Source organism: Mesoplodon densirostris, chromosome 3 (assembly GCF_025265405.1).
Source record: "Mesoplodon densirostris isolate mMesDen1 chromosome 3, mMesDen1 primary haplotype, whole genome shotgun sequence".
In the NCBI taxonomy this organism is placed as follows: domain Eukaryota; kingdom Metazoa; phylum Chordata; class Mammalia; order Artiodactyla; family Ziphiidae; genus Mesoplodon; species Mesoplodon densirostris.
Window position 1 is genome coordinate 96,240,367 of NC_082663.1, and position 14,601 is coordinate 96,254,967.

The following is a 14,601-nucleotide window of genomic DNA, read 5'->3' on the forward strand; positions in this document are numbered from 1 at the left end:
AAAGTACTGTTTGAACATTCTGGTCTGAATAATCTCTGAATGGTTACTGACCTAGGAGAGGCTTGAGTTGGCACAGCAGTGTCAACAGAGAGAAGTAGGAAAGAAGACAGTCAGGCTGCACCAAGAGTTGAGACAGACTTCTGAGGTCCTACATGTTGAAGATACCATGATGTTATTTGAAGGAACAAAAGAAACTACATGTCCATTTATTTTAAGATGCCTTACCATGAGATTCAAGTCCAGCTCCCTGTGCCAACCCATTGTCATAGGACTGAAAAAGAAAAATATGTTCAGTTTAATAGGGAAATAATAATAAATAAATAAGTTGTCATTATGCTAATTTTTGGTCTCTTGATCTAATTTTAGTTCTCCTTTATATTTTTCAAAATATGCATTCTTTCCCACAATGAAACAGATCTAGGCATTTTCAAGTACCTGCTCTTGTCTTATTCATCAAGCCAAATCAGTAAATGTATGCACTAGGCATATTCTGAGAACAGACAGTTCAAAGATGGCACCTACATATTTAATTTCTACCCAATAAGAAGCCCCAACCTTTATTCCTCTCTCACTTGCAAGAATATATGAATTTAAGGAAAATGTAAGGATTTTATACTCCTATAACATTATAAACACAAAACAAATCTATTTTGAGGCTCTTGGGTAGCCGATGATAATGGTGCCTGCCTAAATTTGAATCTCCCCACATATCCCACAAAATCAAAACAGGATAAGAACAATACAACTACATAAACCTGAAACCTTGTCAAAGCTAGAAGACATGCTCAAGCTTCAAATTTCCTGTCTATAGAAAAAGAAACATCAAATCCCACACTCCTGACATACTTTTGCAGAGAGCAAGGGCAATCTATGAAAACTTGTGAGGAAGAGAGGAGGGGCGCTAATGGCAGGTCTGAGATTACCTAAAATCACTAGTTTAAATCACTAGGAAAAGCCTGAGTGTGACATACAGGCAATCCTTGCTTTGCACAGTTCCGATATACACAAATTCCAGGTACCCTGGCTTAGTTAAGTAACATAGTATGGTTCAAATTTCAGTAATAACAATATATTAACAGTGAGCAACTGCGTAAAGTACAAACTTGCTGCTAGCTCCTCAGTCCACAAACCATTACATACATAATAGATGTGTATCACAATCAGTGACCAATCACGTCACCTTTTTCAAAGTCTGTAATTGGTCACTGCACATGTTTTTCAGTTCACACACAGACAGCAATGTATGTGGCTGTGCTGTCTCTTTGTCTTTTAGTGATACCCACATGATGTTTTAAAAGCATCATCAGAAAAGGAGACTGGCTACCAAAGATGAAAGTGCAGTAAAGAAATGAAAAGCAGTAACACTGAAAGTGAAATTGAGATCAAACAGAGTAATAAAAGAAACAGCTATCATGACAGTGCTGGCTGATTGAGACTAGATATGCAGTCAGAAAAATCAAGTAAAGGGGAAATATCTACATAAGTGAGGAAAGTGGCTCTGATGAAAAAGATGGAGATGTTCTAGAGAAGAGATGCTGGCAAAGACTTCACATAAAAGGAACTCTCAGATATTTCACAACAATGAAAATGCAAAGACAGAATGCTGGAAGCTGATACAAACTTAGAAAGGAGTATGATCATTTACCAAGACAGAAAAGATGCCTGCTCCATATTATAAATTATATAATGACAAGACAAACAGTGCTGTTCAAACTACTATTGATGAATTTTTTTAGACAGAAAACACCTCAATTTTCAATATTGCTAATGTTTTAAATTACGATGTACTAATAAATAAACATTGGTTTTACCATTAAAAAATTCTGTGTACATTTATAACAGTAATAGCTTTTAATGTTTTGGCAAAAAATTATAAAGGTCACAGAACAAGTGTCATTTTTCCCACTGATGATTAAAATCACTGTGCATCATTTCAGCCTGCAAGACCATCATCACAGTCTGGCACTACCAGGCAAAGCAAGGATGCCTGTACTGTAGGAGCTCTGGTAACACTGAACAGTGACTACAGAGAAGAGACCGAGGAGAGTGTGCAAGTCAAGGTGGCAGCATTCAATGGGCATAAGTCTGGTGAAGACAGTTATAAAAGGAAGGGAGAAGGGCCCACTGAAGACCAAATAAATGAAAACTCCAAAGAGCAAAATGCAAAAACCCGGGAAGCAAAAGAGAACCTTTCTCCTACCAGAAAATCACAGAACTCACAAACCTTCCCCAATCACTAAACAAACAAGCCAACAAACAAAAAGACACTCTAAATTAAAGAAATCATACTTTGTTTCTCTGCACTGAAAAGAGGGCACTCTTAAACTAGGAATTCTTGTAAGAAAAAAAAAATCCACTAATGACTAAACAGAAAAAGACAAATCTACACAAAGTAACTCTGAGATGAAAACACAACAATCAGAATGAAAACATCCCAGTATTAGGAAAATCTGCCTTCACCTCCAAAAAATGGTGATAAAGCAAAGGAAAACTGTAATACAGCACCACAAACTCAATTGCGTATCCTCAAATAAGCATTTGGGAATATGAAAAGAGATTTAACGTTAAAAAATGAAAAGGATAAACAGTAGGAAGAAATAAAAATTAAATGATTTCAGGAAAACACAGTAAGGGACATTTAAGAAAGGCTGAAAACTGCAAAGAGAATAAAAATGAGATAAAGAAGTAAAAAGGGTCAGAAGGAAAGTGGTTGAAATGAAAGATAAGCAAAGAAAGAAAACAAAAAATTGGAATACCTAAAGAAAAAGGAAAAATAATGGACTACAAGTAGAGGTCAGCAAACTGGGGACTACAGGTTAAATTTGGCCTGTGGCCTGGTTTTGTACAGTCCTAAAGTTAAGAAAATGGTCAAACTCATTCCTAATAAAATAAATGCAAGTTAAAAACACTGAGATACCATTTTTCACCCCTCACATTGGTAAAAATAAAAACTGTGTGAAAACACATTCTATTGGTGAGACTGTGTGGACACAGGCACTCTCATACACTGGTGGGAATACAAATTGGTTCATACCTTTTGTAGAGAAAATGGGCAATATCTGATAAACTTTATGTGTGCATTTACTTTGTTTTTTTATACAGCAGGTTCTTATTAGTTAACTATTTTATACATACTGGTGTATATGTCATTTCCAATCTCCCAATTCACCATACCCCCCGCTTTCCCCCCTTGGTGTCCATACTTTTGTTCTCTACATCTGTGTCCCTATTTCTGCCTTGAAAACTGGTTCATCTGTACCATTTTCCTAGATTTCACATATACGTGTTAATATACAATATTTGTTATTCTCTTTCTGACTTTACTCTGCATGACAGTCTCTAGGTCCATCCATGTCTCTGCAAATGACCCAATTTTGTTCCATTTTTATGGCTGAGTAATATTCCATTGTATGCATGTACCACATCTTCTTTATCCATTCGTCTGTCGATGGGCATTTAGGCTGCTTCCATAACCTGGCTATTGTAAACAGTGCTGCAATGAACACTGGGATGCATGTGTCTTTTTGAATTATAGCTATCTCTGGGAATATGCCCAGCAGTGGGATTGCTGGGGCATATGGTAATTTTTTTTCCTTTATGTTTGTTTTATTTTTTCATTTTGAAAAAAGCATAACATATGCTTTTTAAAAATTATTAAAATAAAACCCTAGAAAAGCATAACACATTTTAAAAATTTTTTTATTTTATCAAAGGTATATACATCCATCATTTAGAAAGTTAAATGGTACTGAAAAATTTATAACAAATATTTCTAACAAAACAGTGATTTCCTGAATCATTCCTCACACTCCTCCAGTACCCCTTTCCAGAGGCAACCACTTTTTAGTACTTGGCCATTTCTTCTGGAGTATACATCTTGGTGCTTCCAAATAATATGCCTAGATCATACTGTTTTAAATTGTGACTTTTAGACATATTCTATCATTTATTATGGTAGATAAGCATCCAACTCTCTTACACCCCACTCCCCTCTGTTCCTGTGCCCCATGCTCCGAGGATACTATACTTTGCTTAAATCAACTTCTGTGATTATGTAAGTTGTCTACGAAAATGTAATTCACAGTTGAGCATTGTGGACTGTGGTTGCTTCTTTTCTTATGTTTCCTGTAATTAACTGTTACCTTTTCCCCCATTTGTGTGTTTTACTTTGTACTGACCGTCTAATAGACACACCTTCTGATAGACACAGTCAACCACCATTAGACACCTACCAGTGTCTGTCTTTCTCTTGAACAGAGCTCCCCACTCCTCCACCCTTGTCCTATCTGGGTTGAGTGCTCTCCACACTGTTGCAGAGCCGTCATCTAGGGACTTCCTTTCACTATCAACCTTGGAACTTCCTATGTTTTTCACCTGAGTTGGATTTCTTATCTCTTCCTCTTTCTTGGTTTACTCTTCTGTTTTGGTGGAGAACATCCTCTAGAAGTCAAGGCAAAGAAGGATCTTCCCTTTGTCCCAGTGTTGTGAAATTTCACAATAATGTTCCTGTGTTTGAGCCTATTTTCATCCATTATAATGGGCCCTCAGTGGTCCTTTCAGGATATCTGGAAACTCAGATCTTTCCCTTCTGAGAAATCTTCTTGAACTTCTTTTTAACATCTTTATTGGAGTATAACTGCTTTACAATGTTGTGTTAAGTTTCTGCTGTATAACAAAGTGAATCAGCTATATGTATACATATATCACCATATCTCCTCCCTCTAGAGTCTCCCTCCCACCCTCCCTATCCCACCCCTCTAGGTGGTCACAAAGCACTGAGCTGTTCTCGCTGTTCTATGCAGCTGCTTCCCACTAGCTATTTTACATTTGGTAGTGTATATATGTCAATAATACTCTCTCACTTCGCCCCAGCTTACCCTTCCCCCTCCCCATGTCCTCAACTCCATTCTCTATATCTGCATCTTTATTCCTGTCCTGCCCTAGGTTCATAAGAAACATTTTTTTTAGATTCCATATATATGTGTTAGCATACGGTATTTGTTTTTCTGACTTACTTCACTCTGTATGACAGACTCTAGGTCCATCCACCTCACTACAAATAACTCAATTTCATTTCTTTTTATGGCTGAGTAATATTCCATTGTATATATGTGCCACATCTTCTTCATCCATTCATCTGCTGATGGACACTTAGGTTGCTCCCATGTCCTGGCTATTGTAAATAGTGCTGCAATGAACATTGGGGTACATGTCTCTTTTTGAATTATGGTTTTCTCAGGGTATATGCCCAGTAGTGGGATTGCTGGATCATATGGTAGTTCTATTTTTAGTTTTCTAAGGAACCTCCATAATGTTCTCCATAGTGGCTGTATCAATTTACATTCCCACCAACAGTGCAAGAGGGTTCCCTTTTCTCCACACCCTCTCCAGCATTTATTGATGTAGACTTTTTCATGATGGCCATTCTGACCAGTGTGAGGTGATACCTCACTGTAGTTTTGATTTGCATTTCTCTAATGATTAGTGATGTTGAGCATCCTTTCATGTGTTTGTTGTCAATCTGTATATCTTCTTTGGAGAAATGTCTATTTAGGTCTTATGCCCATTTTTGGATTAGGTTGTTTTTTTTAATATTGAGCTGCATGAGCTGTTTATATATTTTGCAGATTAATCGTTTGTCCATTGCTTCGTTTGCAAATATGTTCTCCCATTCTGAGGGTTGTCTTTTCGTCTTGTTTATACTTTCCTTTGCTGTGCAAAAGCTTTTAAGTTTCATTAGGTCCCATTTGTTTATTTTTGTTTTTATTCCCATTACTCTAGGAGGTGGGTGAAAAAAGATCTTGCTGTGATTTATGTCGAAGTGTTCTTCCTATGTTTTCTTCTAAGAGTTTTATAGTGTCTGGCCTTACATTTAGGTCTTTAATCCAGTTTGAGTTTATTTTTGTGTATGGTGTTAGGGAGTGTTCTCATTTCATTTTTTTACATGTAGCTGTCCAGTTTCCCCAGCACCACTTACTGAAGCAATTGTCTTTTCTCCATTGTACAGCCTTGCTTCCTTTGTCATAGATTAGTTGACCATAGGTGCATGGGTTAATCTCTGGGCTTTCTATCTTGTTCCATTGATCTATATTTCTGTTTTTGTGCCAGTACCATATTGTCTTGATTACTGTACCTTTGTGGTATAGTCTGAAGTCAGGGAGTCTGATTCCTCCAGCTCCGTTTTTTTCCCTCAAGATTGCTTTGGCTATTCGGGATCTTTTGTGTCTCCATACAAATTTTAAGATTTTTTTGTTCTAGTTCTGCAAAAAATGCCATTGGTAGTTTGATAGGGATTGCATCGAATCTGTAGATTGCTTTGGGTAGTATAGTCATTTTCAAAATGTTGTTTCTTCCAATCCAAGAACATGGTATATCTCTCCATCTGTCTCTGTCATCTTTGATTTCTTTCATCAGTGTCTTAGAGTTTTCTGAGTACAGGTCTTTTACGTCCTTAGGTAGGTTTATTCCTAGGTATTTAATTTTTTTTGTTGCAATGGTGAATGGGATCACTTCCTTAATTTCTCTTTCTGATCTTTCGTTTTAGTGTCTAGGAATGCAAGAGATTTCTGTGCATTAATTTTGTACCCTGCAACTCCACCAAATTCATTGATTAGCTCTAGCAGTTTTCTGCTGGCATCTTTAGGATTTTCTGTTTATAGTATCATGTCATCTGCAAACAGTGACAGTTTTACTTCTTCTTTTCCAATTTGGATTCCTTTTATTTCTTTTTCTTCTCTGATTGCCATGGCTAGGACTTCTAAAACTATGTTGAATAAGAGTGGCGAGAGTGGACATCCTTGTCTTGTTCCTGATCTTAGAGGAAATGCTTTCAGTTTTTCACCACTGAGAATAATATTTGCTGTGGGTTTGTCGTATATGGCCTTTATTATGTTGAGGTACGTTCCCTCTATAACCACTTTCTGAAGAGTTTTTATCCTAAATGGTGTTGAATTTTGTCAAAACCTTTTTCTGTATCTATTGAGATGATCATATGGTTTTTATTCTTCAATTTGTTGATATGGTGTATCACACTGATTGATTTGCGTATGCTGAAGAATCCTTGCATCCCTGGGACAAATCCCACTTGATCATGGCGTATGATCCTTTTAATGCGTTGTTGGATTCTGTTTGCTAGTATTTTGTTGAGGAGTTTTGCATCTATATTCCTCAGTGATATTGGTCTGTAATTTTCTTTTTTTGTAGATCTCTATCTGGTTTTGGTATCAGGGTGATGGTGGCCTAGTAGAATGAGTTTGGGAGTGCTCCTTCCTTTGCAATTTTTTGAAAGAGTTTGAGAAGGATGGGTGTTAGCTCTTCTCTAAATGTTCGATAGAATTCACCTGTGAAGCCATCAGGTCCTGGACTTTTGTTTGTTGGAAGATTTTTAATCACAGTTTCAATTTCATTACTTGTGATTGGTCTGTTCATATTTTCTATTTCTTCCTGGTTCAGTCTTGGAAGGTTATACCTTTCTAAGAATTTGTCCATTTCTTCCAGGTTGTCCATTTTATCGGCACAGAGTTGGCTGTAGCAGTCTTTTATGATGCTTTGTATTTCTGCAGTGTCTGTTGTAACTTCTTTTTCATTTCTAATTTTACTGATTTATGTCCTCTCCCTCTGTTTCTTGATGAGTCTGGCTAATGGTTTATCAATTTTGTTTACCTTCTCAAAGAAACAGCTTTCAGATTTATTGATCTTTGCTGCTGTTTTCTTTGTTTCGATTTCATGTATTTCTGCTCTGATCTTTAGGATTTCTTTCCTTCTGCTCACTTTGGGTTCTGTTTGTTCTTCTTTCTCTAGTTCCTTTAGGTGTAAGGTTAGGTTGTTTATAGGTTTTGGATCATCGTGTTTTTGCTGTCATTTGTGTCTAAGTATTTTCTGATTTTCTCTTTGATTTTTTCAGTGATCTCTTGGTTATTTAGTACCTATTGTTTAGCCTCCATGTGTTTGTGTTTTTTTTATGGGGTTTTTTCCCTGTAATTTATTTCTAATCTCATAGCGCTGTGGTTGGAAAAGATGCTTGATATGATTTCAATTTTCTTAAATTTACCGAGGCTTGATTTGTGACCCAAGATGTGATCTAACCTTGCGAATGTTCCATGTGCACTTGAGAAGAAAGTGTAACCTGCTGTTTTCAGACGGAAAGTCCTATAGATATCAATTAAATCTATCTGGTCTATTTTGTCATTTAAAGCTTGCGTTTCCCTATTAATTTTCTGTCTGGATGATCTGTCCATTAGTGTAAGTGAGGTGTTAAAGTCCCCCATTATTATTGTGTTACTGTTGATTTCCTCTTTTATAGCTTTTAGCATCTGCCTTATGTATTGAGGTGCTCCTATGTTGGGTGCATATATGTTTATAATTGTTATTATCATCTTCTTGGATTTTGGTCCCTTGATCATTAGGTAGTGTCCTTTCTTGTCTCTTGTAACATTCATTAATTTAAAGTCTATTTTATCTGATATGAATATTGCTACTCCAGCTTTCTACTGATTTCCACTGCATGCAATATCTTTTTCCATCCTCTCACTTTCAGTCTGAATGTGCCCCTAGGTCTGAAGTGGGTCTCTTGTAGACAGCATATATATGGATCTTGTTTTTCTATCCATTCAGTGAGCCTGTGTCTTTTGGTTGGAGCATTTAATCCATTCACATTTAAGGTAATTATCAATATGTATATTCCTATTTTCTTAATTGTTTGGGGTTTGTTTTTGTATGTCCTTTTTTTCTCTTGTGTTTCCCACTTAGAGAAGTTCCTTTAGCATTTGTTGTACAGCTGGTTTGGTGGTGCTGAATTCTTTTAGCTTTTACTTGTCTGTAAAGCTTTTGATTTCTTCATCGAATCTGAATGAGATGCTTGCCAGGTAGAGTAATCTTGATTGTTCCCTTTCATCACTTTAAAATATCATGCCACTCCCTTCTGGCTTGTAGAGTTTCTGCTGAGAAATAAGATGTTAATAACCTTATGGGAGTTCCCTTGTATGTTATTTGTCATTTCTCCCTTGCTGCTTTTAATAGTTTTTGTCTTTAATTTATGGCAGTTTGATTACTATGTGTCTCGGCATGTTTCTCCTTGGGTTTATCCTGCCTGGGACTCTCTGCACTTCCTGGACTTGGGTGGCTATTTCCTTTCCCATGTTAGGGAAGTTTTAGACTATAATCTCTTCAAATATTTTCTCGTGTCCTTTCTCTCTCTTCTCCTTCTGAGACCCCTATAATACAAATGTTGGTGCATTTAATGTTGTTCCGGAGGTCTCTTAGGCTGTCTTCATTTATTTTCATTCCTTTTTCTTTATTCTGTTCCGTGGCAATGAATTCCACCGTTCTGTCTTCCAGGTCACTTATCCATTCTTCTGCCTCAGTTATTCTGCTATTGATTCCTTCCAGTGTATTTTTCATTTCAGTTATTATATTGCTCATCTCTGTTTGTTTGTTCTTTAATTCTTCTAGGTTGTTGTTAAACATCTCTTGCATCTTCTTGATCTTTGCCACCATTCTTTTTCTGAGGTCCTGGATCATCTTCACTCTCATTATTCTGAATTCTTTTTCTGGAAGGTTGCCTATCTCCACTTCATTTAATTGTTTTTCTGAGGTTTTATCTTGTTCCTTCATCTGGTATACAGTCCTCTGCCTTTTCATTTTGTCTATCTTTCTGTGTATGTGGTTTTCGTTCCGCAGGATGCAGGATTGTAGTTCTTGCTTCTGCTGTCTGCCCTGTGGTGGATGAGGCTATCTAAGAGACTTGTGCAGGCTTCCTGATGGGAGGGACTGGTGGTGGGTAGAGGTGGGTTTTGCTCTGATGTGCAGAGCTCAGTAAAACTTCAATCCACTTGTCTGCTGATGGGTGGGGCTGAGTTCCCTCCCTGTTGGTTGTTCAGCCTGAGGTGACCCAGCACTGGATTCTACAGGCTCTTTGGTGGGGTTAATGGTGGACTCCGGGAGGGCTCATGCCAAGGAGTACTTCCCAGAACTTCTGCTGCCAGTGTCCTTGTCCCAGTGGTGAGCCACAGCCTGCCCCCACCTCTGCAGGAGACCCTCCAACACTAGCAGGTAGGTCTGATTCAGTCTCCTATGGGTCACTGCCTCTTCCCCCTGGGTCCTGATGCACACACTACTTTGTGTGTGTCCTCTAAGTTGGAGTCTCTGTTACCCCCAGTCCTGTCAAAGTCCTGCAATCAAATCCCGCTAGCCTTCAAAGTCTGATTCTCTGTGAATTCCTCCTCCCGTTGCTGGACCCGTAGGTTGGGAAGTCAGACGTGGGGCTCAGAACCTTCACTCCAGTGGGTGGACTTCTGTGGTGTAATTGTTTTCCAGTTTGTGAGTCACCCACTTAGCGGTTATGGGATTTGATTTTACTGTGATTGCGCCCCTCCTACCGTCTCATTGCAGTTTCTCCTTTGTCTTTGGACGTGGGGTATCTTTTTTGGTGAGTTCCAGTGTCTTCCTGTCGATGACTGTTCAGCAGTTAGTTGTGATGCTGGTGCTCTTGCAAGAGGGAGTGAGTGCATGTCCTTCTACTCCACCACCTTGAACCAATCCCCCCCGTATGCATTTACTTTTTGATTCAGCAATTCCACTGCTAGGAATTTATTCTGAAGTTATATCCCCAACAATACATAAGCACACATGTAGAAGGTATGAATTTCAACATTGTTCGCATTTGGAAAATATGTAGCCTATATATAGAAGAGTTGGAAAAAGCTATGACATGTGCATGTGATGGAGCACTACAAAACTGTTTAAAAAAATGAGGAAAATTTCTATGACCTGATATAGAGTGGTTTTCAAGCTATATTGTTAAATGAAAAAAGCAAACTGCAAAAAAGTACTCTTTTGAGTAAGAAAGCAGAAATAAAAATGTACATATCTGTTCATCAAAAAGAAGTACAGGGAGGCCTAACCAAAAACTAATGAGAACGTTTACCTACAGAGTGAATGGGAACAAGGTGGTAAACATGGGAGTTAGGAAGGGGGTGGAGATAGAAGGAATAGGAAGCCCTGTGAGTTACACATCTCTGAATATAACTTTTTGTATAGTTATGACTTTCAGAACCAAGTTAATATTTCACATATTAAGGAAATAAAATCAACAAAGTTGGGGGGGAATCCTAAAATAGAATCCAAACAGAAACAAATAAACAACTTTATTTCAAATAAATTAACATAAACAAACTAAAGGTTGGGGGTGGAGGGAATAAAAGAAGTAACTCAAGTGTTTCTTAAATGTAACATTTTGACTATATACCTCAGGCTCTAAACAAAAAGAACCAATGCATTCTGGATAATAGTAGCCAGGTTTGTCACTGTCTGAGAAGGGAGTTACAAATGAAAAGAGGAAGGTTAAAATGAACCTAGTGGTACTGGATTAAAATTTGAGGTATTAGTGTGAACTCATGGTTTTTGATTGATAGAGAAAAAGATATAGATGTGTATAAGTGTGTAAGGGGGATATCTGTATATACGTATATACATTTCCTACCTCTGAGAAAGGGGCTAGAAGCAGTGATATTCCAGTACCAATAAGCACATTTTGTGCCCAAATCATGGTTTCTAAACATCACCCTCCAATTAGAACTAGAACTCCTTGAAGAAATGACCAATTTCAAAACTGAGGCTGGGAAATTAAACTATGAACCTGGAATATCTTGTACCAGAAGACAAGGAGGTGCTCAAAGAATGAAGGGGACATGTCAAAAGGGCACAAGGGGTTTTTGCTGGCTGAAGGGCTGAAGGGGTTTTTGCTGGCTGAATCTGGGACAGCATCAAAATAAATAATGATAGTTACATATAATAACCCATTGAGTAAAACAAGAATCTAGAGTGCCTGTTTAAATTAAATAAATAAGTAAGTAGATAAAGGTGAAGGGAAAGCTTTTCATAGCTGTAGAATTTTAACTGATAATTACAGAATGAATGGTAGAGCTGGAAAATATCAATGCATACTAATACTAGTGGATAAAAGTTTGATGAGGGACAGGATATTTATACAGTCTCCAAGTATCTCACCATGAGATACTAAATAATTACAAAGGGAAAATTGCTAACTTTACAGAGGAAAATCTGGCATACACCACCTTAACCAAGTGATTAAAGTTAACATCACCAATAATAGAGCAAATCAACATGATGTACCTCCAAATACAATGCACTGAGAAGAACATGGTGTTATTTCTGCAATATTCATGCCAAAATGCTTATCTCCCACCTCTGTCTATAACATAAATCTCCTTTCCTCTTAAAACTCCTTTTATAAAGCAGAAACTAACACACCATTGTAAAGCAATTATACTCCAATAAAGATGTTAAAACTCCTTTAAAGGTTTCCTCTTTCTGCCTCCATAGGCTTTTAAAAACCTGTGCTATTATAGATTCTATAAAATCTGATTCACATTCACACATTCAATTAAAAATAACTCCATTCCTCTAAGAACTTACATTTTTGTTCTGAAATATGGACTAGTAAAAGTTGAATTAACAGCCTAAAATATTCTAATCTATAAAAATTTCATATTTAGGAAGAAAAATAGACCTGGGAAGCAGCACTTCTATTTCTCTGGTTGTATATGAGAAACTAAAAAGTAGAGCAAAGGATAGTTCTGGCTGAGACTAAACTAAGTTTTCCTTACTATTGTTGATAAAAAGACTAAATTGTATTGTGTGAAAGAATAAAATTTCTACTTGATATTCTCCTTAAAATAAACCTTAGATTAAAAAAAAAACCACATAAAAGTATTAAGAAACCAAAAGTGATCCAAAAATCTACTGTCAGCCCAGTCAATCTTGCTAGTCAAAATGGCTTAAGGAACTCACACCTCACACCCAATATAGGAATAATCTCACCAAGGGCACTGTAATTCTCCTTTATGCTTGGCTGCGACTTCCCAATGATCCCTACTAAGATAGGTTATCAACATTTACCTTTGAGATTTTACTGTTTTTTGCTTCTAAGGCTGACCAATCTCTTTCTGCTAAAGACAGTTTCTTTGGACACAATCAGATCACATTTAAAATTTAATGGCTAAAGAGTCAAACTTTCCTTGAATATTATTCTTAAATGGCTATTCTGATATATGATGTACCCAGAAAGCAATCTTATTATCCTTATTTCCAAATTATTGCTAGAAGAGATGAGGCATGCCCCAGCCCCCATATATCAGCAGTAATTACTTAAAACAAAGAGTCAATTTATCAACATAACTCACCATACTTCTTCTAATATAGTTGATGGCTTTTTTCATATCCATGCCAGACCAGTTGTTGAGCATATAGCAAATACAGGAAGCACAGTATACAAATCGCATGTCATTTTCACTGCCTTCAGGTACTGCACAAAAACTGAAAATAATAACCATATGATTTACTGTACTATAATTTATTTTTTTGTAGGGGGGGGTTAGTTAGAAACACCTACTTCATGTCTTCACTCACAGAAAAAGCTATCACTAAATACAGATTTAAAAACCATATACTACTTGTATTATTCAATAAAGGACTATTAATTTGAATAATATAAAACTATCTCTAAATCAACACTGTACTCCCAAGTTCAATTTCTGGGTAGCTTAACACACTACCACAGTTACTCTTTCCCAGATGCCACCACTCAGAGTAAGTTTCTTTGCTCTCAGCCATGGAAAGCTATGGCACAGTGGCTTGAGAATTAATAGCAGAAAAAGTAGCAGGGACCTATTGGGTAGTAAGAAATTCTCAAGCCCAAGTTCTGCTTATGTGAAATTTCTTCTCAATGTATATATATAGATAACCATTAATTAACTGATCACATTGTTTTAATTTAATTTTCACATATTTAATTAGTTTTAGAGAAGTACATAATAGTTTGTATTTCATATCTATTCTTTTGTTTATAAATAAGGATAAGATAGCAGTGACCAAAGACTATAATGAATTATTGAGAAATTAGTCACATGTACTTGCTGAGGTAAATATTTAGTTTTATAGTATTTCCAATTAATGTCAATTTACCTTATATGTTTCCACTAATTTTCCCCTCATCAACAGCAGTGTTTTTAAAATACTGACAGGAAAATAGACACAGCAGTAGATGGAGAACAGATATAACAATGTGGCAGGATTTGTTTGCAAAGTCTTTTCTTTAGATAGCATCACTACTGCTTTATCACTTCCTAGACTTAAAAAAAATGTTTCACCTTAAAACTTTTTTTTGTTAAGACACACCACTCAAACCATCAAATATTAATGAACTCACTACTTTTTCTATCTTTTAATAATATCGCAGAAACTACCTACACTAGAATATAATAATATTCAATGTTCATCCCTTTTTCCCCCATCACTATGTCTTAAGGCATAAAAGTTTAGACTAAATGTATGTCTGCTTCAAAATGTCCATTTTTTTTACCCAGAAGGTAAATTAAAGTAGATCCTAATCCTGACACTATTAAACCATTTATTTATGGATCTATTATCGCCTTTAAAAAAAAAAGAAAAATGGACTAAGAAAGAATGGAATTATTATTGTGATTACTTTTATTTTCATTCACATAAGAAATATTTCACTGATTAGGCACTTAAACCGTATCTGTACAGTGAACTTTAGGTGGTTCTAATAAGAATTTATGA

At 36.5% G+C, this 14,601-nt stretch overlaps 1 protein-coding gene across 1 annotated transcript in view; it reads right to left on the bottom strand.

Moving 5' to 3' along the window:
• The window catches only part of PGGT1B (protein geranylgeranyltransferase type I subunit beta), a 58,815-nt gene that overhangs the window by 21,063 nt on the left and 23,151 nt on the right, over positions 1 to 14,601 (bottom strand). The window contains exons 5-6 of the mRNA XM_060093263.1: positions 13,203 to 13,335; positions 226 to 271 (exon numbers count right to left, since the gene is read on the bottom strand). Coding sequence (XP_059949246.1) covers positions 226 to 271; positions 13,203 to 13,335 — 179 coding nt within the window. The remainder of the gene's footprint in view (positions 1 to 225; positions 272 to 13,202; positions 13,336 to 14,601) is intronic.